The sequence below is a fragment of the Morone saxatilis genome, unplaced genomic scaffold, assembly GCF_004916995.1.
Source record: "Morone saxatilis isolate NCDOM2014 unplaced genomic scaffold, NCSU_SB_2.0 Contig5, whole genome shotgun sequence".
In the NCBI taxonomy this organism is placed as follows: domain Eukaryota; kingdom Metazoa; phylum Chordata; class Actinopteri; family Moronidae; genus Morone; species Morone saxatilis.
Window position 1 is genome coordinate 6,439,630 of NW_023340095.1, and position 27,330 is coordinate 6,466,959.

The 27,330-nt window shown below is 40.9% G+C and overlaps 5 protein-coding genes across 8 annotated transcripts in view; 3 read left to right on the top strand and 2 right to left on the bottom strand.

Moving 5' to 3' along the window:
- Positions 1 to 366, bottom strand: part of ramp1 (receptor activity modifying protein 1) — a gene marked incomplete in the record, with an annotated part of 56,151 nt that extends 55,785 nt beyond the window's left edge. The window contains 1 exon segment of one of the 2 annotated variants that reach the window (XM_035677345.1): positions 5 to 366. 2 annotated transcript variants of the gene reach the window in all.
- A 3,277-nt stretch (positions 367 to 3,643) lies between these two features.
- Positions 3,644 to 9,294, top strand: LOC118339252. The gene is made up of 7 exons (XM_035676826.1): positions 3,644 to 3,892; positions 4,737 to 4,931; positions 5,864 to 6,024; positions 6,228 to 6,343; positions 7,725 to 7,906; positions 8,886 to 8,946; positions 9,185 to 9,294. The coding sequence occupies exons 1-7, from the start codon at positions 3,695 to 3,697 to the stop codon at positions 9,292 to 9,294; spliced, it is 1,023 nt and encodes a 340-aa protein (XP_035532719.1). The 5' UTR covers positions 3,644 to 3,694.
- Positions 9,295 to 11,000: 1,706 nt separating this feature from the next.
- Positions 11,001 to 13,994, top strand: LOC118339256. Its single transcript, XM_035676830.1, has 5 exons — positions 11,001 to 11,027; positions 11,512 to 11,662; positions 11,987 to 12,021; positions 12,139 to 13,938; positions 13,983 to 13,994. Exons 1-5 carry the CDS (start codon positions 11,001 to 11,003, stop codon positions 13,992 to 13,994), a joined length of 2,025 nt encoding a protein of 674 aa, XP_035532723.1.
- On the top strand, positions 13,969 to 16,936 carry map3k19 (mitogen-activated protein kinase kinase kinase 19). The gene is made up of 6 exons (XM_035676145.1): positions 13,969 to 14,394; positions 15,125 to 15,229; positions 15,416 to 15,654; positions 15,805 to 16,057; positions 16,144 to 16,352; positions 16,440 to 16,936. Exons 1-6 carry the CDS (start codon positions 14,017 to 14,019, stop codon positions 16,522 to 16,524), a joined length of 1,269 nt encoding a protein of 422 aa, XP_035532038.1. The 5' UTR covers positions 13,969 to 14,016; the 3' UTR covers positions 16,525 to 16,936.
- A 535-nt stretch (positions 16,937 to 17,471) lies between these two features.
- Positions 17,472 to 26,535, bottom strand: ccnt2a (cyclin T2a). 3 transcript variants are annotated; one of them, XM_035676143.1, is made up of 10 exons: positions 26,340 to 26,535; positions 25,681 to 25,762; positions 25,427 to 25,555; positions 25,106 to 25,166; positions 24,453 to 24,515; positions 23,362 to 23,407; positions 21,090 to 21,253; positions 20,797 to 20,867; positions 19,243 to 20,484; positions 17,472 to 19,050 (listed from the first exon to the last, which is right to left on the bottom strand). In XM_035676143.1, the coding sequence occupies exons 1-10, from the start codon at positions 26,495 to 26,497 to the stop codon at positions 18,865 to 18,867; spliced, it is 2,202 nt and encodes a 733-aa protein (XP_035532036.1). In that variant the 5' UTR covers positions 26,498 to 26,535; the 3' UTR covers positions 17,472 to 18,864. The 3 variants fall into 3 exon arrangements, 2 of the variants coding, with proteins under 2 accessions (XP_035532036.1, XP_035532037.1); XM_035676144.1 differs by having other exon boundaries at positions 19,206 to 20,484; XR_004797283.1 differs by lacking the exons at positions 17,472 to 19,050; positions 19,243 to 20,484; positions 20,797 to 20,867 and having other exon boundaries at positions 21,116 to 21,253; positions 22,967 to 23,407.
- Between the last annotated feature and the right edge of the window lie 795 nt (positions 26,536 to 27,330).

Sequence of the window (27,330 nt, forward strand, 5' to 3'; positions counted from 1 at the left end):
GGGGGGGGGGGGGGGAGCCAAGACTCGTCCTTCTTCCTGCTGTACCTGAACTCCCCCGAGTCTTCTTGTCACCGATCCTCTGTCATCCAGACATGAAACATACTGACTCGTAAAGTTGTAGCAATCTTTCCCACCAGCCGTCCTGAGGTTTTTTGGGTAATCCGGAGAGCGCCTGCGAAGTGTGCAGTGCTGGGAAACTGCTGAGCTGTGCGCAACGGGACGCACCAGCCTGGGACCGGTGGAGCTGAGAGACTGTGTCAACTAGGGTTCACTGCTTCTCTCGGGGAGAACACGGTTGCGGGTGACACGGGATAGACCCAAACACAGCAATTACTGCGCACGGAGGGGAAGTGAGGGTGGTTTGGATGAGGGAGGAGGCATGGGACTCCTTATGGTACTTTTCCATTGGTTAATCGGACACAAAGCAGCCTATGACAAAACACTTCATAAATTAATCAATTGAATAGCTAAATGTATTTCTGGAAAATGCTGTGATACCATTTGAAACAGAATACAAGTATAGCATTATTACAGAGAGAGAAGCACAGACTTTTAGATATCCTAGTGTCACCATAGGACAGTGTGGATGGAGTCATTTTGCCTGATAGTAAAAAATGTGGGTCAAACTTCTCCACAAACAACCTCTAAACGTAATTTCCTGAAGCCACATAATATAATGGGTGAAGAGCGCAATGTGCACCAAAAGTGATTGTGGCAAAGTAGAATATTCCACCTGTGGTGCGCATGTGAAGACAGGTGAAGTTTGGATTGGAGGGGTCCACAGTTGCCCGACACCGCCATCTTGTAGTCCTCCTGGGTGTTGCAGCGCAAGTGGACATCAATTTACAGGAGCCCTAATTGTTCATTGTGTGGGCTGATGTAGCCTTCCTCATGTTTTGTATGTTTTCTCTTTAATTTCATTTACATCCGCATATATGGTAAGGATCAAATAACTTCTAAATAACTTCTAATTAACTTCTAATTGTTTAATTATTTTTACAGTTTAGACAATTTCTCAGCCTGATTTTCCTTCTTTTTCATGTAATTATACAGGAGAGATCAAATATGTGTGTTTTTGATCCTTATATGCGCTTCCTAAAAGGTAAAGGTGTTTTTCTTTCACAGTTCAATGCAGTTAATTGTGAGAGGGGGAAAAATCATCAGTGGAATACTACTACTACTGCAGCAAACCAGCAGTTTATATTTGGATCTGCCTCACTCAATTTACTATGCTGTTTCCTTTTGAGTCTGCTGTTAACCTCTTAAAATCCAGTTTCTAGGTTGATTTCATGTTAGAAAATTAACTTTTTTCTGTTCCAAACTATCATTTACCTCTAAGAGTTTACTCTGCATGAAACATTCAAATGCCACTCCATGTTTCAATTAAATGGAAACATTGTAGATGTTTTCAACAACCTTTTTAATACAAATTTTCCCCAAAACACTTAAAAACAAATGTCAAACTGGCAAACTTCATGGCTTGCAGCAGGAACCTAATTTTGCCTCTGTTTTTGTGGCTCATCAAGAAAGGTCCAGAAAGTAGAAACACATCACTGTGCATAACTGTTTTTAACCACCAATTTGACCCTCAAACACAGATAAAATGAATGTGAAATTTTGATACGATAATTAATATACAGAAACATACCATTCAACAAGAACAAGCAGTTTAATCCACATAAGATTAAATAAATGGATATTGTTTTTCCATTATAATAAAAACACAATTCTCTGTGTAGTCCCCTCGAGTTTTTGTCACATTTAATTTGCAGGATTAATCAAGCTGGAAATATAGAGCTTGTTGGCGCCATTTGAGGTGTATAAAGAGTTGCTGCAGTTCACTTTGAACCCAGTGTGAAAAGGCACATTCATTTGTATGAAGATGACTCATCTACGTGGGTTGGTAGGGGATGTAGTTTTAGCTACACCTGTGCTGTTTTATGTTGTGCCAAATAGGCCTACCTTTGTGGGGCTTTGTGATGTTACATGAGAGCAACCACAGAAGCTCCCAGATAAAAAAAACTCAGAAAATGAAATGACAGCATGGAAAACTCAGACTGTAAAATCATCTTCCACCGACAGAGAGTCAGGATCTGAGGATAAGGTCAATCAGGATGACACAGAGGCAACAAAACCACTGATGGTTGGCAAATATTGATATATTTGATTGATTAAACTAGCATATATTTCTCTCTAGACCCACCCCTGCTTCATAGGTGTCTGAAGTTTAACAGACTTACATCTTTTAACCCACAGAGGTCAGTACAGCAGGGTTTTTTGTCAATGCGAGTTCTAGTGTGGAGTTGTCCTTTAGACTGCATCATGAGGACCTGTAACCATCTGAAGGGAAGTATAATATAATATTAGTGAAGGTCTCATATCAGTATGAGTATGAAAACAAGCACTGTACTGTGCTGTACAAGTACTGGCAAGTAAATATCAGTAAATGTCATGTATTCAAAATTTTTTTATTTTTAGTACTCAATATGCAGAATGGCCAGTTTCAGAATAATCTATATTGTATGGTTTGATAGTAATTATTGATGCATGAATGTGTTAATTTAATGTTGCAGCCGCTATACTTTATAATTATTTGTTTAATTATAGTTTGTATTATCTGAATCTGCAAAGTAAAGTTTTAAAATAATGAAGTAAAATATATTTCCCATTGAAATGTAGAGGAATAGAAGTATAAAGAAGCAGAAAATTGAAATACTTAAGTAAAGCACGAGTATCTCAAAATTGTACTTCTCACATTACTCTCTCTCAACGTGTCAGACAACAGGCTTTAAAACCAATTGCTTGCCTGCCTGTCTGTCTGACCATCTCCAAGGCAACCAAGTGTAAACCAACAGCAGGAGGCGTGCGGGGGGAAAGAAGAAAGGAGAGGAAACACTAGAGCGGAGAGTCTGTTGAAAAGAACCAAAGGTTTGCTTGTCAAATGTCCACAGAAAGTGGGATAAAGCACATGGCTGGATTAATTCATCAGGGAATGTGAAGAAATGACATCACTACAGTAAGTAAGGATAGTTCATTTAAACACTGTATTTCATTGTTGCTAGTCTAAATTTAAAGCTGCTGATAGTCAATGAGGAGCAACACAAACAAATATGAAAAATCTAAAAAGTTCTTTCATATGTTCCAAAAGGCTCCTTTCTAATAACTTTTTTACGAGTTTATTTATTTGACACTTCGGCCATCTTGACTGCTGCTCTGTTAGTGTTGTCAAACATTAAACCAGAGGGAGTTCAGCCTTTTAAGAGTCATGCCTAGTGGGCACACACATAGGTAGGCGGACTCCTGCACATGTACGTGAACACATGTACCCAGTCATTGGTGGAAAAGCTAATTTAATGGATAATGATGTAAATTATGGTGATTCACCAGCAGTAATTATGTGAAAGAATAACTCCTCTGTACTGTCTCTGTTGGGACCAATGGATCATTAGAGACTACATCACAGGGCTTACATCACAGCAATGATCACACAAACACACAGACTAACTACGACACCGAGCTGGAAGAGCTAAATCAGATATTTCATTGCAGTGTTTACAATTATTTGTCATTTTGTCTTCTCATTTGTCTTTTTCCGTCACAACAAAAACACTCAAGTCTTATCTGACCTCCTGCTCAGACTCTGCTCTTCTGTCTGGCTGCACTTCACACAGATCTAACTGGGAACCTGTGAACTATGGAGAGAAGTGAGACGTGGGAGAGAAGGAGTGTTGATGAGATGCTCAAAAGAGAGGAGGAAGAGGAGGAGGAAAATGTCCTGGTTGAGAGCCTCAGACAAGAGGTGGAGGGCCAGGAGGAGCTGGAGGTCTCCGACACTGAAGATGAGGAGGGATCCACTCCCCTCATCACTGCCTGTCATAAAGGCATGACTGAGGTAAGTCATGTATATGTATGTGAGACAGAGAGTTTGGCATCTGTTGTTGTATAATCATGGATTATAATCTGTTATATTACGTAGCAAATTGGACCTTTTTCACAGCAGCTATTTTGGCATTCAATTGTAGGGTAAACACAGGTGTTTATATAATGAAGGTACCGTTCTATTTAGTGTAGCAGAGCCTTTCCAGAGAGTCAACATGCACAATAGCAGCACCCTCACTCTGTTTGAGAATGAAAAGAAACATTAATTATCATTGTTAGTAAAAGCTGTGTTTCCCCTACTATTTTATGTCAAAACGGCTGCAGGGAAAAACATCTATTGTTCATTGGAATATTCCTACAGGTGAACATGTCAGAGGTTCTCCTCCATGACCGATTGTATTTTTCCTATCAATAACAATACTACCTGTTATGTGCATGAGAGATCCACGTGACCCTAATGTTGCTCCTTACGTAACTCCTCTGCATCCTCTCGGGGAGGTTGTGTTCAAAACAAACATATGACTTACCGGTAAACAGAGGACAGCGTGACCCCCCCCCCTGTGATTTAATGCCCCCTGTGGAGTGAGATTAAATCACGGCTGATATTTAGCAATACTTTGGTATGAAAGGTGTGCAAAAACCTGCACATTCACAAGGTATTTCAGAAATACTGGAATAGATGAGGTAAATATGAGCACCAAGTCATTTTATTGACAGAATTTACACATTTACGAGTGAAGAGAATTTATGTAACTTCACACAATTTTAAAAATAACTATTTTAATCTATCAAGCCAATCTGACAAAAGTCTACTAACTTTCCTAATTGACTGTTTTACCTGCTGGTGTTGTTAACAGGTGGTACAGCGGCTGCTGAGGGGTGGGGCTGATATGACCCTGTGCAACTACAGTCAGCAGACAGCGCTCCACATGAGCCCTCCTGAGCTCCAGGGAAAAGTGTTGGGGTGGATGTTGAGGCCTCATCTGCCTCCCCAGGCACAGCTGCTGCAGGCTGCCTGGCAGGGAGACCTGCACTCCCTACAGAACCTGCTGGTAAGACTCCCCCACAGATACAGATTAACTGGTAGAGGATTTCCCTATTGAGCAAAGACAACAAAGTTTTCCTGTTACAAAAACATTCATGTGTAATGTGTGTTGTGTAATTGTTTGTATACCTGCCAAGCAAAGGTTCAGTTGTACTGAAACTGATTTCTGGCATGGATTCCTGACTAAAAATATGTATAAACCTCTAAAGAAGAAAAAGGGGTATTTGAGGATTTAATCAAAAAGAATTCTGAACATTTTGAAAATAAAAAAACACAATAACATCAACAACTCACAGAATTCATGAGGCATTTTTTGACAAATTTGAAAATGAAAACGCATTCCTGAGTCTTATTCAGCTCAGGACAACAAACAGGCCTGCCAGTCTCATGATGTCCTCGTGTGACTTTGTGTAACTGGAAATGTGAGACATTTCATCAGGTGCTTTTCATTTAAACAATGAGATTAATCTAAATGGCAGGCACTACGTGAATAGTGTGTGGGACTGTGGGTTTTCTGTTTATGGCCACCAAATGTATTTACTGCTGTTGCACATGCATTTCTTTGGGTGTTTAAAACATAAACTGAGTTAATCTTATTTCTCAAATGAAACAAGATTCTCTGCACTTGTTTCACTTGTTGGAAGTGGAGAAAGGTGATGTCATATATTTCTGGAACAAATCAGGATTTGGGTGTATGTGTGTGTGTGTTAACAGTTTTTTGACATTAAGTTAACATTTTAACTTCTAGATTAAAATAGACAACAAACTAAAGCTATACATAATGCTGGGGGGGAATTAAAGGTGAGTTGTCTATGTATATGTGTGCTATATGCTCCCCTGTCTGGGACCTTAGCACTTTATACGTTACTCCAAGCTAGTGTGTGATGTATTATTCATGTTTGTTACATGTGTGTGTTTGTGTCTGTCTGTGTGTATCAGTCTCAGACAGACAGGGTGGATGTGAATGTGCCTAACAGCGACGGCGTGACAGCTGTGATGCTTGCTGTTAGGGACATTGACCTGTTTGAGGGCATAGCGACACTGTTGCCATGGGAACACAGACCTGTGGAGGTGGTCAAGGAACTGCTGGGACTCTCGGTGTAAGAAACACACACTACATACATGCATTGATATACTGTATAGGCTATATTTTATATATATATTCTTAGAGTCACACCTCCTGAGATTGGCATCAAGTAACATTACAAAACCAAATTAAATTGATTTTAAAATAAGTTCTTGGAGGCAGAAAAAATGTGTACATAGACTAAGTCCCATTTTCCATCCCGTCTTTAAACTTCAGTGATCTGCGAGTACGAGACCACAGTGGCTGCTCTGCTCCCCACTACGCTGCAAACATCAACAGCCCTCTGAAGGAGGAGATCATTCACATGATGGTCGAGGCCCTAAGTCACACAGGTACCATATACACTTACCAACTTCTGACACTTCAGTCACACCCGGACAAAAGAAGCATGTATCAGTCAACATGAGTGAGTTAGTCACAGTTTAAAGCTAAATTATTTATCTATAAACACTGGAGGAAATTACTTTATATAATGTGATTGTCTCATAGTGACAATCGCACAGAGAATTATCACCCAACTTAACAGTCTCCCTCAGCTCTACAGAGCCTTTTAGCATCTTTCAGCTCATTGTTTTGGTTTTACAGGCAGTGGAAAGTTTCTTCTGGAAACTGCAGCAGGCAGCTGTTTCAGTAAAAAAGTCTCTGATAAACTGACTGCACATTACCAGTAACTAGCAAGTGAACATAGTGGAACATTTAGAAGCTAAATATCCAAATACTTCTCTCAGGAGTTGGGTGGAGACCAAAACAAAGTTAAAAGAAGAGTGAATACATTTGTCTGGTGACCAAAAGTAAGGAAGACACAAGGTAAGTAGGTAACTGTTTGCTGGCAAATGTGATGATTTGTTCTAAAGCCCTAAAATGAAATAAATCTACAAATGCTGCTTTAAAATTGTGGGAACATTATAATCTTACTTCCAGCAGTTCATGTGATCTGCTTTGGGAAAGTAAGGATTATCTAGTTATGTGTAAATTCTCATGTTTCTTCCAAGAAAATATTAATAATCTGATTAGAATTATGCAGTTAAGTTTTTGATGAAAAGGATCCTGCACATTATTGTTGCACTATAGCACTACAGTGCTCTCTTTTGTATGTTCTATACAGAATCTCTGGGTGTTAAATACAAAGTATGTAGCATATATGCACACACGTAGCCTACACGCATCTAAATATAGCTTCCCATTCATGACTATGTGTAGCACCCTTTTTTCTCTTTCACACACACATACAGGTACACACACACAAACAGCATACCAATTTTAGTTAGTTTAGTTTCATAACCCTGTTTTTCAGAGTAAAACCTCTGCAGTTGCACTCAAAGCCTGCACTTATGTGGGAGGGTATAAGAAAGGCTTGTTTGTGTGTGTGTGTGTGTGTGAGCAACCACGCGTCCCAGTGCCCTCATGAGAGTGTGTGAGTCAGTTTGTATCAGTTATGGCGACACAGAAACAAGGTGACACAGGAGAAAGAGGGCAGAAAAAAACGCAGTGAAGGGTGAAACATTGTGGTAAATGCTGTTTTTAGGCTTTTAAAACACTTCTAAATCCTCACCTTGTGTAAACAGAACAAAGTCCACAGGTGTGGACACCAAACTTGGATTTGGAGGTTTATAAATTCCTGACCTGCTGTGTTTGTAACTAGAAAAAACAGTTTCTTCACTTCTTTATGTGTCAATATAGGCAAGTTTTAGAATTATTTCTGATTTTGCACAGATGCTGCCCCCATGTCCCTCCTAGCCCTCGACAAATACTCGTGCCAGGATTTGGATTCAGAGTTTGGAGATTCAGACGTAGAGCTGGACCTTGAGACCCTTTATCCTAATCAGTCGACAGCTGCCTCCCCCACGCAGACACCAACCCAGCAACACCACTTTCTACTATACAGCCAGACAGGGGTAAGTGATAAATAGCACAAGAAGAAAATGCTTTAAAATGTCCCTTCTGCATCCAGATGTCAAGGTTTTTGTCATTATTTTCCAAAGCTTTGGGAGAGATGCTGCTTGTATTCAGTAATTGATTGATTGAATTGTTCAGATTTTAGGACAACAACAGCCCAATGGTCTACCTTAATGATGATCTACATGTGTGTCTGAGAGCAGAGGGACTGTAACTCTCAAGTAGCCACAAGACACACAGGCAGACTGGCAGTTATAGTCACCCAGAAGACAAATATGTGGAAGCAGTAATTGTTTGTTTAGTTAGGCGTGTGTGTGGAGGAGGGGTGCTCTGGGTGGCTGACACTTAGCTGCCATCCTACCGTATTACGAGTGTCCTTGTAGATGGAGCAGAGCAGGCCAGCTGGTTAGCTGGGACAGAAGAGCAGGTGGTTTACGGGGAGAAGCCACAGTATACGGATCACTGACAAACTCAACTGTAATGTATGTGTACGTGTGTAGTGTTAAAATGACTAAAAATAAACTTTATATCGAGTTTATTTAAAATAAATAAAAAAAACATAAAAATTGTAATGTTTAAGTTGACTTCCAAACCACCAAAAGAGCTATATCTAAATCTAAAGATTTGCCTCTGTCCATGTGCAAAAGCTCGATCATACGTTGGTAACAATATCAATGAAATCCAACAACTGTAAAATCAGATGCATGCCATTGTGGTTTGGTAGAAGTATTGAGGTTTTTGTAATCTCTCCTTCCTCTATACTCTGAACAAGCTTTAAGAATATCCAATACAGGATGCACATAGCATTATTTACTCTAACTTACTTATTTGAAAAAAGCAGTTTTGTCTTTTTTGTTTCATGAATTAAAAAAAATCACACTGACATTTCTGGCCACTGAGGTCCTGCATGACGTCTATCAGCCTCTGTTTTTGACTGGGACATATAATAAAAGAATTGGTCACTTTTGTTCGTTCCAGGAAGTGCTGGAGTCTCCAGGGTACCCTCCTCTATCTGAGCATCATAAAGGCCTCAGCCAAGGTAAGGACTCTTTTCAAGGACTCCTGAGGTTTAAGTGGGTTTAGTGGGCTTAGGTGTAGACTATTGATGTATGAAATTAGAGTGAGATTTTTCTTTTTTCTCAGTGGGCTGAAGAGAAAACAATGTGAAATAGGTGCCCTGGATGCTAAAAAGGTCAACATTTTAAACCGGTTTTGGCCTTTTAAAGCAAAATGGTCAGCTCCCAAATAGGGCATCAGATCAAATCACCTCCTAAAAGGAGGGAGGCGTGACTGGGTGGGAGGGGTCTCTCACACAATACGACCTCTCAGCTGGGAAACCTGCTTGCCTGTCATGAACCTCAGCCACAACAGCATGGCTGAGACATAGAGAGAGTAGATCAGATCACTACAAGTGTGTGTCACAGGGAGGAATAAACATGTTGAGAATACAGACAGGAAAAAACAGAATAAAGGTGTAATAATTGGGTAAACAGACAGTGGAACTATCTGGTCAGTCCTAAAATGTGGTCTCGATATGGGAGCAGAGTGGACCAACAAGCTCAGAAACAGGTAACAACTGTTGTTTTCTCTATAGTGAGCATCAATGTTGTATATGAATATTATTATTGCATATTTTGTATGAGCAGCAGCAGGAGTGTGGTTATCAAGGTACAGTCCAGTGTTATGATGTGGTTTTGAAATGTAGAAATACACAAAATTTGTATCCTGTCAATTGATAAAGGTGCTACCTGAACTTCCTGAACATGAGAGTAACATTGTTCTGTAGCATTTCTGAATTCTCCATACTGTAAAGCTGCTTCAAAAACACTGAACTGTTAAGGAAATGCAATGTGAAATTAAGTTTATTTTGTTGCTATTTAAGTTTTGTGGTGTTTTTTTGTAGTAATGGTGATAGACTTTTCCAAACAAATTTGTTTTAATGTAGAGAACAATAATTGGCTTCTGTGAGTTGATAAATCCGGTATATGTAACTGAGTTTTTACATTTGTGTGTAACAGTGGATGTAGGATTGGTGGGTGTAACTGTGTGTGTGTGTGTGTGTGTGTTTGTGTGTGTGTGTGTGTTTGAAGCAGATAAGGGAATCCCCCCCTGTTTCCAAAACGCCATGGAAACGCTGAGAGACATCAGGCAAGCCTACCAGGACACAGGGAGGGGAAGCAGGTGGGAAGAGTGAAATCTCATAATCTTTTACAAACGCACATACACACACACACACACACACACACACACACACACATTCTCATGTGCACTTTTCTTAAGCTATAAAGAAGCCCTAATTTACAACTGATGGCACTAAGCTGACAGTATTGACACATGACCACATCAACATCTGTTCATACGTAACCACAAACAGTTGTGCACACACAAACACGTTATGTGCGTACAGTTAACACTCCATCCCCCCAACACACAATTGCACAACTTGCATAGACAGCACACTCTCCCGGGCTCGTCAACTGCCCTTTACTTCTACATCAACAGTAGACAAGTAGCCTATCCGGTTACACTCTTGTCCTGTATGCAGGCACCTGTCACTGTGTCCAGAGGACAACCTGTTCTACCCAAACAGGTTAGAAACACAGAAACAGGGGGAGAGAGGGCTTTGGTGAATCAGCCCATTGTCTGTTACATAGAGCTCTCACCACTGAATCAAGTCCAAACTCTCCAAGGAGAATAAAGGTCTTTGTAGCAGGTCTCTAATTTCAGAGCAGCTTCCAGTAATAGAGAGAGATGGGAGAAAAATGAGGCTTTTGACATTATGTTCACTTCAGCACAGGGCAATAAAACGCATCAGCATTTGGAATTCTTATTGTAGTATTGTTCATGAGAATTTCTTAGTTGGGAGGCCCATCCATACACTTTTCTTGTCAAGGGAAAAATTAACCGTGTTTCTGTGTTACTTTTCAGGGGAGGTTTGTTTCTGCCGAGTCTTAGCAACAACCACAGGCGCTGGAGCCACCTGGATCCTGCTCCATCATCTGGTTTGCTGAGTACTAGGACCTCCTGTCTGCCTGTGCCCCCCAGACACAGGTACGTAATGTAGCTGGACTCATCGTTACCCTGCTTGTCACTATGCCATATAAAGAGGGTGAAAAATGTGTCAGTCTCTTTTGACTGGGAAAACAAAGAAGAATCTGACTTTACTGTCACAGCACTCACTTCTTAATTCTTTCTTATCAAATAAAAAGAAAACAGATATCTGAACCAAGATTTCAAGTTTAAAGGTTTAGGGTTTGGTTACACTTTTACTCCCTCTGCACACCTTTTTCTTTGGCTTGACTCCCAGCCCCCGCATCTCCTATTCTCTTTAATTATTGTGGCTGGAATGTGACACAAGTAATACAGTCAAAAGTGAAAAGTAATTATTACGGTAATCAAAAGGAATTACTGAGCTATTAATATTTGATCATCAATGTTTAAAAACAGCTATATTATATGCATTTATTGCTAGGGAGCAGTTGAAATCCTACTGCCGTTCCGTATCCTGAAAATTACACTTTATTGTATTCAGAAAACACAATACAGCTGTAGCACTCACACAAAATCTTTAAAAATCTGATTTCTATTTGTCCTTCACAGACAGAGAACAAGAAGTGTGGTTGTTGGCTCCCCATCCTCCCCCGGCCTGCTGTCTGTGGCTGAATCCAGCCAGCTCAGCCAATCAGCCCCCAGCATCATGGAACCACTACTGTGTTCAAACACTATGATCCAGGCCAGGGCACACATCCAGACCCGTATGTAAATGTACAACTCAAGTGTATAAACCTCAGAATAACATAATCATAGCTATCACGGCTTTGACTTATTTATTTTTTAAGAATTACAAAGCATTATTTTTAGATCAGAGGAGGAGTTTAATTTCCATCGTGCATGTTATAAATATTATAAAAAGGAAACTGTTGTATATAATATATAAATACCTGTATTGAGATTGATTGTATGAATTTTAATTGTGGTTTAATGTATTTAAAATCAGGCAAGGTATCAGGCAAGTATTTTTATTTGCTGTTGATACTTGTCCATGTTGTTTTAAACGTATGATCTCTTCCTCTCTGTAGGACTGGGTTCTCAAGACACTGGAAATGAACAAAAGGTGAACCTCCTTATATCAGCTTTACCTATTTGTATATCTATACTTATATTCCCTTTTCTTTTCATTCATATAATAGTTTAACCATTGAATTACTGTCAATGTCCTTGTTCTCTGCAGCTCTCGCAGGGTCTCTTGCATCCCAGAACACCCAAGCTGTTGGCACCACTAGACACCAGGCCCAGGGACATTGGGGCTCTGCCAGTACTAAAGCCCCACGTTCCCCTGAAGCCCATTAGTGGTAGCCCCCTTTGCTCCAGGACCCGGCTGAGGAGAGAGAGGCTGTCCCGGGGCAGCCCACGCACTGGCACTCTGACCACTAAGGGTGGCAGTGAGGAGAGTGGATCCAGCAGCAGCCAGAGTTCCATTGATTTGGAGGATGAGGAGGAGGAAGACAAGAGGGATATGCATGAGAGAGCCTCAGGAGAAAACCATCTGAAGTTTGTTGGAGACGGTTTGTTGCAGCATTCAAACGATGTGAGCTCCGCCGAGGCTGATTTGGTTGGGGAGACAATGTGGCATTTTAATGTTCAGTCGAGGATCAGTCACATTCCAGCGATCCATAAATCAGCACATAACCTGGATGGAGAGCCTATCAATCACACAAGTGACCTTCTCATCACTGAAAAAGCTATAAACTCTCACTGTGAAGTCAAAGGCACCACAAAAGAGCCTGTTGACAGTCAGTCCTTTATGAAATTTAATGATGCACAACGAGGAGACAGTATGAATCCTACTAAAGACAAAGTGGACGATGAAATACCTATCACATCAAAGTCTAAGGAGGAAAAGAATAATGTTGGCGAAAGCACAGAGCCTGAAAACGGGGTTAGCCAAGGGACAACATTTAATATGAATGATGACCTGTGTGATGCTATTAAATCCTCTGAAGGGAATTACAGACATTACCTGCAGCATATAAAACAGACAGAAAGAACAATGAAGGATTCCTGGTATGAAGAAGCCCGGGTAGATAACCCAGTCCCTCATAGAAAGGATATAAAGTTAAATACTAGTACTGCTGAGAAGAGAACTGAGTTATTTACTTCAGCTGTAACCCATCCCCAGTCAGACATGAAGGAGAGAGACGAGAAGGTGTTGAAAGTGTTAAAGCCTATCCGGAGCAAGGAGAGACGAACCAGCATTTGTATGACTATTCAAACGAACCAGCAGTCCTTGCTAGCGCACAAAGACAGAAGCATCCTAAATAAATTGTCCAAAAGCAATCTGAAGTACTCCTCACTTTCCACACAAGTTAAAGATAAAACCAGGAAAACCCCTGACCTAGTAATTAATGGAGAGACAGTCACAAAGGTAAAACCAAAGCTTAAATCTGTTAAAAGTGCTCATTGCAACACTGGCACCCCATCCCCACGAAAGAAAGTGAGTGATCATGCACAAAGCAAAAGAGCAAATCCTGACAAGTTGAGCAGCAACAGCGTTCAACAGCACTCACCGGCGAGGGAGCTGAAGAGCATCCGGCAGTTGAAGAGACCCGGTCTTGCAGGGACACCAAGGTCTAAATCTGCTGTGGACTTCATCACTTACAAAGACATGTTTCAGCAGATACAGAGTGGGGAGGAAGGACCAGCCATCTATGAGATGTTTGCTGGTCCTATCTTCGATAACCTCCGAGTTTCCAGCTCTTGCGAGAAAGTGAAGGACCGGCAAGTGCAGTCAGCTAAAGTCAAACACAGACCATTGAAACAAGCACAGAGTAAACTGAAGAGAAGTCCGGGGGAGAGAATGGTGGTTTCAGCTAAAAGCAAACCAAGACTTGCATCCTCTAGGGTGAAACATAACCTCACACCTGTATCAAAGAAGGGCCCACACAAAATTAAGGATGTGGGGGAGCACAAAGAGACTGAGTTAGTTCTCTCCAATGATGTTGACACTAATCGCACTAGTGCTCATGAAAAGGCTGATGATCATTTGTTATCTATCATAGAGGAGGCTCTTTCTAGATACGGGTCTGAAACATTAAAATCTGATAACAAAATGACTACAGCAGCAACTTCATCTCATCTTGAAGACTACAGTCACACAAAAGAAAAAGACAATTCATCAAAAGGAAACACAAACCGACTGGTTCCTGAGTCTGCGTTATCTCAAAGCCCCCAACAGCCAAAGATCAACACTTGGACGTCTTCTAGCAGCAGAAGCCAAACCATTATGTCACCAGTTTACCAGAGGTTTCTGGATGAGGTGGGGGAAGGGCCACTTACAGATGACCTGCTGCAATGTCTGGCTGAGGAGCTGATCTCACTGGATGAGAGGGATGTATCCATAGGCCCATGTCCTGAGAACCTGGAACCAAGCAAACAGGATTACAACAGAGAATACGATCCGGTACCAAGAAGAAATACATTTCCTGAGGTAAACTATTGTCATTATAACAATTTAATATGGCCATGATTAAGAGTGATTTGGAACAGTGCATATTCATATACTATCTCTACTCATTCAATTATGTTCTTTTAAAAACCAAACTACTAAATTGATACATATATTATATTTCAGCCTTCCTTTGAAATATAGTTAATAGTTACAAAACAAACAAAACAGTAAAGTGCACTTTTACACATGCACAGGGAATTGTTAGGGTTCTGTTGATGTGTACAGGGACATGTACATTAGAAGCTCCTTTAAAGGACCAGTGTGTAGGATTCAGTGGCATCTAGTGGTGAAGTTGCAAATTGCAACCATTTGAATAAAGCTCAGCCTTCCAAACTTGTAGGAGAAGCTATGTTGGCCATGAAACTCACAAAAAATGCAAAGGCTCTAGAGCCAATGGTTGGCTACGGTCTACATGACAAAACAAGCGGTACCAGTTTAACAGTCATATTATTTTGGCATGTAGTGGAACAGGTGTTTCTCCAAGTCAAGATAATCCTGGCGAGGGCCTGGAAACATATGGTTATGGCACAATTTTCTTACAATCTCTTACAAAGAATATATTATGACGTTCAAATGTAGCCTACTAATTTATTAAAAATCAACTTAACATTACTTAACAATTCAACACCTTAAACCTGGGAAACCAGATTATTCTGATCCACTAAAGCCTCAGAGACCTAGTTGTTTATTTTGTTGTATTTTATCGTAGGTTGGTTCAACATACAGTGCTGCTTTGCTTGGCTCTGGGTTGGTTGTAGATGACACCATCACATGGACAAAGGGGGAAGTACTCGGCAGGGGAGCCTATGGGACAGTAAGTATGCTCATTTAGAATAACAAAGTAAAGCTAATAACACACATTAGAGTTATTTGAAGCTTTCATGGTCATCTAGTCATACAGCAATGCACTCTATATCAGTTTTACACAAAATCATAATGCATATAGCAGCAGATATTGATGCTCAACAAACCCTGGAAATCACTGCTCCCTTCTCACCAGGTGTACTGTGGCCTGACCAGTCAGGGCCAGCTGATAGCTGTGAAGCAGGTGACCCTGGATGCTTCTGACCCTGACGCTGCAAAGAAGGAGTACAGTCGCCTGCAGGGGGAGGTGGAGCTGCTTAAAACCCTTAGACACACCAACATTGTGGGCTTCCTGGGGACCTCACTTTATCAGCATATGGTTTCCATCTTCATGGAATACATACCTGGAGGATCCATCGCTAGCATCCTGCACAGGTTAGGTTGATTCAAAACTGCTTGATAACTTACCAAGTATGTTAAAACATTTAGCTTTATGATTGCCTCATTTGTGACAAAAGATCATAGCAGGGTCAATAAATGATCTTTACTAACCTTTAACACACATTGTGCCTTTTACTGCCTCAGGTTTGGTCCTTTACCAGAGCGTGTGTTGGCTCTGTACACCCAGCAGATCTTGGAAGGGGTGGACTACCTTCACCTAAACAGGGTGATACACCGTGACTTGAAGGGAAACAACATCATGCTGATGCCCACTGGCGTTATCAAGCTCATAGACTTTGGCTGTGCACGCCGCCTCAGCTGCCTGAACCACACTTCTAGCAACAGTGGAGATCTGCTCAAGTCTGTCCATGGCACGCCATACTGGATGGCACCAGAGGTAGATGTAGATTCTGTTGATTTCATTGGTCAGTTGGACTTATAATTTGATCTTGTCTGACTCTTAGCATCTCTTCCTCTCCTTAGGTTATCAATGAGACAGGATATGGCAGGAAGTCAGATATATGGAGTGTGGGTTGCACAGTGTTTGAGATGGCCACAGGAAAACCACCACTGGCACACATGGACAAGATGGCTGCCTTGTTCTACATTGGGGCACGAAGAGGGTTGATGCCCTCTTTACCAGATGTATTTTCGGATAACGCCAAGGATTTTGTGAAAATCTGCTTGACAAGGTGAGACCTGTAGACCTAATTCAGTGCATGCTTTTCTATTTATAGACATGTTTTGGAAAAAGTTCCCTTACTTTCATTTATTTTCAGTGACCAGAGACTACGGCCATCTGCAGACCAGCTATTGAAGCATTCGTTCATCCTATCCCAAAATGAGACCGGAGTGAACTCTTAGGAATCACAGAAAAAGAACTGCTGTGGTCACCCAGAGGGACTGTGTGGTTAACAAGGACTTACACGAAACAGAATATGTTTTAGTTTAACGGGACATTAAATGATTTCATTCAGATTGGTGATTCAAATTCAAGTATTTTTTGTGACCCTTTAAGGGCCTGCCACCTATCCCCCCCTGATGCATCATTAGTGTGTTTGGGAACATGGGGCAGTGGGCTTATGTCCCAGACTATCACCAAGAAGAAACTGAAGAAAGGAACTGAGAAGCACTTTTATACGTTTCACTTGTTACATTTGGTACATTAATAGAACCTATAAAATGTGAAGCGATAGATGCCAGATTTTTGTTACTGACTGGGTATTTCCTATAGCAATTTTGTGCCAATCTTATTCAAACCATAAATTTATGTGTACAGTGTAACTCCAGGTGTCTGTGCTGTGTGATGTTTAGGTTTTGATAAAAATGTGTCTAATACATATTGCAGCACCACCACATTTTAACATACATTATAAGCTCATTCTTATAACCTACATTTTTCAGTGCTGTTAGCTTTCCTCTGATGAGTTATTGAGGAATCAGTGTGTAAAATCATGGTTGAAGAGACATGCCATTGAACTTTGCATCAATATAAGCTACTGCACAAGCCTGTCTCCTCATATTCAAATCAGTAATTTCTTTATACTTAGAAACATGTATATATGCATAATACAATGACGGCAACAACCAGTTTATAAAGTGTCAGGGTAGTGGCAACTTTAAAGTTTATTTGCAATATTGAAATGAAAATAAAAAAAAGATTGTAAGGAGTGGCTTACGCTCATTTGTCCACAACAGCTTTTGTTCTGTGCCCACAAATCTAAATCACTAATGAGGGTACAAACCATCCAGCTTCAGTCTTATTGTGTATTTTAAAAATAAACGAGTAACCCAGTCAAGAACAGAGGGGATTTGAGAACAATATAGAGTTTAATGTAGGAAACTAATGTAAAGATGTGTCTGGACAGGTACATGTCTGTAAATGTAAATTCAACCAATATGATGGACATCAGTGACAAAACTTATTAGGGACGTCAATCTCGCAGATACTGGAGTTATCCAGCAGGTCATGTTGCATATGGCTAATTGGTCACTGTTCTGACAAGTGTTTCTGGGATGTAACAGCGCCAAAAGTTGCTTTTTTGTGTGTGGTTGATTCAATAATACTTGTAATATGTACTCCCTTTATGAGCTGACATCTAAGGGCTACAGCTTCATGTCATGAAATTATGTCTGATCCACTTCAAAATAAAAAGAGTTATGTAAACTTTAATAGCACACTACGACTGTCTTTGTCAGTTTTTCTTCTTTTTGAGGCACAACCTTTGGCATCCAGCTTAAGGTCTACTTGGAGGTCCAAAAAAATAATTTTTGGTAAAAATTGCATCGCTCTGATGTGATAAGTAGGTGTTGGATGTGCCGGTGTTACCAAGGGCATCAACTGATGTTTCCTGTGATGGAAAAGCACAGTACAGCACCCTCTTTAGGAAGGCTGTAAGAAGCACACACCACTGGAATGCTGCAATCATTCACCCAATGATGCCCAATCCATTGATCAACAAAATAAGTCTTTTATAGGTATTATAGTTATCTTGTTATACTTACAAGCAGCTCCAAACCTGAGTAGTCATGGTATAGCTTTTTTTTTTCTTCTAACATACAAAAACGTATGTACATTTATCTCCACTTTCTGTAAACAGCAAGTATGCGTTCTCCTTTGAAATCCCTTTGATGATTGAAACATGCAAATTATACGCACAGTACTTAAGTATAAAAAGAAATCAAGACAAGAAAGTAATTGAGGAGATGAAACTTTACACCTAAAAAAAAAATATGCATCCATCAACAGTACTAAATGGAATGCCAGCAAACATAACTTTAACTCATCTCCAGCTGGCCACTGGCTTCCTCCATACAACTGCAGAAATGTGATTCAATTAAATTGCTCATTTAAAAAAAAAAGGGGGGGAAATGAAGAAAGTGCACCTTCCATGCCTTTATAGTACTTACTAATACTTTTTTCCCCATATGGAGATCTGAAATATAGGAAAGCACCCCCCCCACCACCCCATGAAAACACACACCCACCTTTGCACATTCCTAGAGACTCATTTGAGGAGGGAGGAGAACCAAGCAGCAATTAAACACACTAACAGAAGACAGGACTGAGCATCAAAACCCAGAGATCTGACAGTCAGGAAGCATAATTTTTCATCTTTTTGTCTCTCAGAAACTGAGAAGTCCAACAATACTTTTCATTTTTTTGCAGATACATTTTTCTGCCTTTCAGTAAAGGGTTTATCATCACAAAGTTATTTTCCTAGGGCACTTAACAGGGAGGTGAGCATAGTCTTCAAAGTCTGTGGGTAGTTTGTTGTCATTTCCATGTGCAGACCATGGCTGCAGAGTGGTGGACTCAGTGTCTCTGCTCTCCCACTTCATGTGGCGATTCACTAGGAGGAGGGTACTGCTGAGAGGTCCGCAGCCCACCTGGGTGTGACAGGAGGGGAGGAGGAGAAACAAGAATAAGGAGGAGGAGGGGGGAGGGGGGGGAGGTTAGCCTTAGAGCTGCAAGCCAGACGAGACACACTGCAGTACAGGAGAGGAGCAAGGAGGAAAAAAGGGGAAAGAAAAAGATGTAGTACCTGCAGCACCAGTGCCACCCTTGGAGATTTTGCTCACCTTCGAGCAAGAAGTGGAGAATGAGGAGGAAGGGTGGTGGTTGTGGCTCGCCTCGGGGTACACCCTCTTGCGCGACGAGGATGAAGACAAAGAGGTGGATCCGGGAGGAGCGAGCGCAGTCCCATCCGTGCTGACCAGTCCTGGAGGACCCCGCAGCAGGCCTCCTGGGCCCTCTGGGCCTCCTCGTCCATTCCCGCTGTGTGCGTGAGGGTGACTGTGCTTGTGGTGGCGATGGAGGTTGTGGTCTGCTCCACGATGTTGCTTCTCCTTGCTGACAAGAGGGCTGGAATGTTTACTCTTGTTGTTGTTGTCATCTGATGAGCTGTGGCGATCTGATGAAGAAACTTTTATTTTCATCTTAAGCTCATCTTTGCTTGATTGTCCGCTTTTATCTAACTGGGAGCTTCCACCAGACCCAGGAACAGCCAGGCGGAGTTTAAGTGAGCCTTTGTCCCGTTTGTCACTGTGATGACGTCTATCTTGCCCTGAAGCTGAGGAGGAAGGAACTTTCATTTTCATTGGGGAGGCAGTGGTGCTGCCACCACCACTGTGTGATGTTTGGTGGGGCTGTGAATGTTTTCTATGGTCTACTTGGCTCGTAAAGGATGGTGCATAGGTAGAAGAGGAGGAAGACGACATATCCCCCCGTACATCGCAATCCATTACTCCTCCGTGCTGCCCCTGACTACGTTTCTGTCCAGAGACAGCCAGCTCTGCAGCATGTTTCTCTCTGTATTTGTCCAGAGATAGCTTCTGAGCTGGAGTAGGTTGTGGTGCAGGAGGCTGAGCTGGTGGAAGGTAGGCAGACTGAGGTGGTGGCTGATGCTTGCCAACCCCGCTCCCAGCAGTTCCTTTTGGTTCCTGTTTGATAGGGCTGAAGCCTGTTTTGTCAGTCCTGTAGACTGGCGCATGCTGAAGCAAAGTGGAAGTCTGCAAGGACAGTGTGGGCTCTTGGAGAGGGATGCTGAGTGGTTCCTGTTTTATACAGGCGGAAGGGTACCCTGCTAGGCTCTGGTTGCCCTGCGGCCACTCACTGTGGCTAGCTGGATTGTATGTGCCAGCCAAGCTGTCCAGTGACAGGGATGCAGTGAAGGAGGCGCCTGCTTTGGAAAAACTTGGGTTGGAGGATGAGAGTCCAGAGAGGGGGGCGTCGCCTTGATCATGGAGCATGGAAGGCCCAGCAAAGGAGTTGTCCGTCAACTGACTGTTCTCAGTCTTGGGCTTTTTGGCAGCTTGTGTTGCCTAAAGGGTAGAAAGATTTATGATGATGTTTAGAACTCGAGTTTCGTTTACCATTAGTTCTGTGAACGAGGTTCAACGGTGGGACAAATAACGAATGTAGCAGGCTTTCTGTTCTGTTAATATTTGTGATTTTAACACTGCCACCAATATTGCCATATGGTTGTTTGCCAAACTACACACTTCCTGCTGGTTTAAAGATGACATAGTGCTTTGTTGAGACCATCTACTTTAATTCAAAACTTTAATTGTGCTAATCAAAATAAAAATTCCACATCTTTTCAATGCATGAACCAAGACAGCAATGTATCCTACCCTCCAATTGCGTATCCTTTTTAATCGACTGGGCGTCTTCTCCAGAATCTGCAGAAACTCGTGAGTCAACTCTATAAAAACAAGACATGAATATTGTTATGAAAAAGCCTCAACTTCTGCTGCTAAAATAACACAATGCAACCTCTTTTCTAAAATACAAAATGTAAATCTATGACCCCAAGTAAACATGGTTACAAAACAAAGCATATAGAAAACCTTACTAAATAGAATTTAAAGAAACTGTAAATGAATTCACTGTAATCAATTATGGAAGCGCACAAATTTATTCTCACCATCAAGCAGCTCGAGAGTGACAGAGTTGTCTACGTATTCCCACCAGTGTTTTCCGTCAGTGGACACTGGGATCTCCCAGTTGGACCACTTGCATGCCAGGTGGATGCACACACAAGCGATCACTGTGGGCTTGTACTGGAGGCAGAAGGTAGTGAGGTGTAGACTGCGTAGTGTGTGAAGGCATGTGCAAGTGTGTGTAGAGAGTGAATATGTTACATATGTGAGGTGTTTGTAGGTATGTGAGTAATTTGATTCAGGCCAGGCGTTCGTCACGATCGGTTCCACATGTGGGAGAAGAGAAAGAGAAAAACACAAGAGGGAGCAGACCGCTTTAATTTAGGCAAAATTAAGTTATTATTTGATTGTGCTGATACATTAATCTGTCTGATAATCTAACAGCTTCTTATTTTCAAACTCGGGTCACAATACAGATGACATTGCTAATAACTTTATGATTCATGTGATTTAATGTAAGAATATAATTCCTTCGTTAAAGTAACCATTGAATTGTGTTATGTAACAATGATTCATGTTTCAAGGCTGGTGTAAAAGCTGGGACATCATAACAAAAATGAGGGAGGTGGGGAGGGGGCTACGTGTAGCCTGCCAATTGTGAAACACTGAACCCATGTGACAGTTGCATCATTGTACTCGATTCTCTTTCTTTGGACTGCGCTGAAAGGGATAAACCTAGTGAGCCCTGAAGTGTACGCATGGTCTCAATACTGAGAACCTTCCTACATTAAATATAATAGAACAAACACCTGTGACTCAAGGATAAAACCATTTCATAAAGTGTAACATTGTTCTACAGTGGAATTGCAGTGCAGAGTGAAGAGTAATGCAAGGTTACATCACAATTATACAGTACAACATATTCAGATAACATCAAAAGCAATAAAGGTACAGGTAAAATATAGACACAAACTGCTCCTAAAGCCACCAAAGGCTTTGATTTGCTGTCAAGTTCACCTATGATGAGTCCCAAAGAATAACTAAGAAGAATAACAAGCACTTTGCTTGTTTTTTAGGATGGAAACTGGTTCCCCACAACCATTTAACTAGACACATAAGCCAGGAATATACAATTGTGATCTCATGAATGCATAAAAGTAAGTAAATCAACACCACTTTACTAACAATATGTCTCAACATAAACCGAACTGGCCATAACTTTGTACTGCTGCCTTTTAAAACACATTTGTTAAGAGCTGGATGGTAACCTTGTACCGTGAGACAAGAGCAATGTCTGGAGTCTGGTCTGCAAGATTACGGCAGCACTGAACAACGCTATCAGACACAGCCAACACTTACAAGCATTTGGCTAATGACAACATTTCAAAACCAGCTCAGATGGACATAGGTGTCTAAAATCAATTAGGAATGAGTCCTGTTGACAAAATTAAACTAAAGAGTATCGAGCTATTCTAAGAACATTCATTGGCGCTCACAGTCAGCCCCCAGACATTAACTGATTTTAAGTTACCGAAGACAAGTTAATTAAATTAATATGAATTCCTTTTTTACCACCGTCTATTAACAAACCCTTTAAGGACCCAGTTTTCTTACTACTACACATGTCTAGAAGAACATTTTAGAATAAATCATAATCACCAAATGCATTCAGATCAGTATGAGATGCGCTCATACATATATTACATATTCTGCAGGTCCTTAATGGGTCGTAATTAAGTTTTTTCTCTAGTCACATCTTTTACATGAGCTACATGTATGAAAGAATGTTGTAGAAGAGCGAGAAAAAGTTATATATTTCAGACAAGCAAATATTGTAAAAGATGAAAAATATTTGAGATAATGCATTTTAAACAAATGGATATGAAAAAGAACATTGTAAAAATGAATTTGCGGTACTTACCGGAAGGACCTCTACGAGAAATGTTTACATCTGTGAAATCTTTAGCTGCTATTCAGGCTACCAAAGTGTCTTTCTTTTAGACTTATGCACTTTTTCGCAACCGAACAAACATGTGGGTTTCAAGCGCACCACTACACTTCACATCTTGCATTCAACCCATCTGTGCCAACACATGGTCCCTTGTACAATACACCGCACTGCGACTGGGGCCGGTAACGCTACAAGCCACCCTGTCCCGCTCCCTTTGAACAAGGGAGGGGAGCTGAGGGGAGGAGGCAAGCATCCCAACAACCACCAGCGCAAGTAGGGCCCGTTGGACACTGATAGGGTACCCTGCATTATAGGAAGCTATGGTGTGCAGTCAAAGTGCAACAAAGGAGGGGCAGGATAACAACCTGTTGGTAGCCATGAAATAGGAAGTCTGTGCCAGATCCTTGCTTGCTGTAAGAGAGACAGAAAAGAGAAAACAGGGAAGGGGAAAGGGGATTACCATTTCTGCAAGAGCAAAAGCATTTTATTATCATGAGGCCAGGAGCTGGATATTTATCTATTTTTAGATTATTTTTAATGCACTGATTAAGCCAAGGCCAAGACTGAAAACAGCACTCACTAAAACTTCCATTAAGCTCTGTGATTATTACAAATTAAGCCTGAAAATAGCGCTAATTATAGAGATAATTCAATATGTGTGAATCACTTAAAGAATTACTGTACCATGTTCACATTACGTTATAATTTTACAAATACTCAGTTTGGCAAAAATAACAATTGCAACCAAATTAAAACACAACTGAATGCTTTGTTTAACAATGAATCAAAGTTCATTGCACTGCACAGCAATGTGAATAATGTACACATGGTTTTGTGTATATATTCTGATATATATCCATATCCAAAATGTACTCTTCTTAATCACTGAAGCACTGCCTTCAAACATATTGACGAGCCAAATGACCTGTATATAATAAAACGGCTGAATTTCATTTAGTTTTGTGGACCTGTTATTGTACCAGCTGGCTCACTGTCACACTTGAATAGAACAGAGCCATTGTTAATGTTATTGGTAACACTGGGCTTTTAAAATTGTCTGCTGTGAAAAAGGCCTCTGGAAACCCAAGAACCTTCTTAAACAAACAGATGTAGGCTAAAAGACCAGTGTATTTCCTCCCAGTGCTGGTTATGTGATCACACAAGATACACAACGCAAATGCCATCCACATCCACTCATTTGACACTGTCAGTTTCTAAGTTACAGAATGAAATGGCAAACGATTACAATTCAGTCTTGGACTTGGCTTTATAAGTTTCAGTAGATGATGTTGTTTATGTGCTATGTCATACAATGAACTCAGGTCATGAGAAGAGCAAGGTGTGTGTGGGTCATGTATCCATTAAATCAGCAAGGTTTTCACCCCCCTCCCCACCCACATCTGAGGTGGGACAAACAAGAGTAGAGGGCACAAAGAGCAAAGAAGGAAGCCTCTACCTCGCACTAGCTGGGAACATTTCACCACATCAGTGTGTGGGTGATCAATAGTAATTTCAAAGCCTGGAACAAAATACATGACAGGTGAGATCAACACAGACACAGTTGGGAGGTGACATGTCATTTTACGATTAAACAAACAAAATCTAGCGCTCCATTTTAAGGCAGTTCAGATTGTAGTATGGCATCTATGTGTTCAATATGATTAGTGGAACTTGGAGATCAATTCATATACGTACGGAACAAATTAAAGGCAACCAAATCAGCTCTGATCACTTACTTGGACACACGTTCCTCAGTATGTAATGTAATCAATAAGCAATCACAAATTGTAGCCATAAAATGTTGCACAGCAGAGAAATCCGATAAAACTAAAAAGTCTTATGAATACCATGTTCCGCGACTAATGTCGGCAATGATAGAATGACATGTCACCTTTACATGATTTATTGAAAATATGCACATGACAAGATACCCATACAGCAGCTGATAAAACAGTGTACTCAACAGGCTGTGATGAATAAATTAAACAGTGACCAATAGCATTACTCCCATAGTGATAACGACAAGCCAAAGATAATGACTATGATGAACAAAACGCTATCTCTCTCTCTCTCTCTCTCAAGACATCCATTCCAGTCACCACTACTTACCCAGGGTCTGCAGCACTATGGATTCAAGTATCACCAGCTCTTGAGCTTGCTGGAGGTATGCCTGAAGTTTGATAGACAGTCATTACAACACAACTGTAATGAGTCTATAAATCTGTCCCCCCTGACAATTTCAAATGGCCAAAAAACGCCAAACAATTAAGCTTATTTTTACGATTCACATGAGCCTCGTTGGGTGTAACAGTGAGTCCCTTTCAAGAGCCAGTTATACATATGAAGACCAGGACCACTGAGAGAACTGGAAACTCACATGTAGAAAGGTGAAATGTCAACCATAAAACATGCAGAGCTCTCTGAACTTACATTGCTTTTTGTGTCTAGAGGTGGTTCTTGGGGATTTAGGCAAGCATGTGCAACCTTGATCACATGTTCGAGTTTCCGAGGTTGTTCTTCCACTTTTGCGGCCAAGAATAAGGTGGTTGGAGATATTATCTGCACAACAGCATCAAGACACTTTAATGCACACCCTTACTAACACTGGTACCTCCAACACAATTCACCTCACACGCGGTTACAGGTTTCATGTCAACACCAGCCTCATGTAACAGCATACTTACATTCCTGTGGAATTTGGTGAACGAGTGGTGCATATAAAACCTATGCATGTAAACGATGGCTGTATTTATTGTTAATTGAGAGCTGGAGGGGGTTAGGGTCAAGGAACATTTGCACATTTACATAACACCGACACCATTCCTCAACGTATTAGCACTAAACAACTCTCTGAAAACTGAAATGTAGTGAATAAAAGTTAACAGTGTGTAGCAGGCTTTTATTTTACATCAAAATAGCACGAAAATGTCAAATAGCAATTTTATACACTAGTGTATGTATTCTAATTTCGTTATTTGATTAACTAACCTCTAACGAGCCGAGGGCTACATCTATTTCACGTTAGTGGACAAGGAGCTGGCAACAGCTGCACACTCGCCTCTTAATGGCCTTTTGGACATCAACCCACCTTCATTAGCGCATGGCTAAACATGAAACTCTCATATCGCGACTGCAGATTTTAGATAGCAGAATAGTATTTCGACCAACGCAACAACCACAAAAAATATATATAATATCATAACGTTTTGAAAAGCTATTTATTTGTTGGCCTGTCTAAGCTCAGCAGTTTAAAACGAAGCTGGAGGTAACAGGCCCTCCGTCGGCAGCGTTAGCGCCATGTCGACTTCCAGCTGAGGGTTTAAGTTTGTTTACAAAAGGATACACGTTCAGCCTCTGACCCATGTCCTGGATCAGATTCGCCGCTTGTTGCCGGTAGGAGAGCTCTCGGTCCGGCTCTACTCCGCATCGGTGGGACGGCGTGCTCTCGAGCTGCTCCCGGGTGAAAAACCATTTCGACGAAGATCCCCGGCACGCCGCCATTGCTCTCCAAAACGTCTGGGCAGCGAGAAAGCGGACGTGACGTCGGTGTCGCACAGGAAAACACCTCTTCTGCGATGGTGCGCTGTGATTGGTTGAGAGCAGCGCGCTGTGTTTGATGTTGACAATGTTTATATAAAATATATATGTGTTGTATATATATGTATATATGTGTGTGTGTGTTCTGTTTTTATATTTGAACATGGATTTATCTTTTATTAGTTTTTATTCATTTATTCAATGGACAATTTCTACCTCCATCTGTACTGTTTACTTCCATTTGCACTCCATTTGCACTATTTACTTCCATTTGCACTCCGTTTGCACTGTTTACTGTTTTGCACTGTTTACTGTGGCTACTGTGTTATAAGTTAATATGATTTGAATGTAGGTTTAATGTATGTATGTTTCGTATGTTACTGAATACGTTCCCTCGGGGTATAAATAAAAGTATTATCTAATCTATCTACCTTTAGCTATCTATCTTCATCTATCTATTAATCTATCTTATCTATCTATCTATCTATTAAAAGACAATATGTGGATGAGTACTGATGTGGTGACCCATCCCTTCTACATCAACAAGTTGACAAAATAGGCTACAGTAACCACCATGAAGCATGATGTTTCTATGATGATGTTATTATAACAAATAAGGAAATATGAAGAAAAAAGTATTGCTTATGTTTGTCAAAAAGTCATTCACAGACAAAGACACGTGCAGTATGGGCCTACATGTCGATGTCACTTTTGTTTGGGGTCAATTAAACTCCACACTCTTATGAACAAAACTTACAAAAGTCCAATAACAGAAATACTAATACGGATTTTAAAGG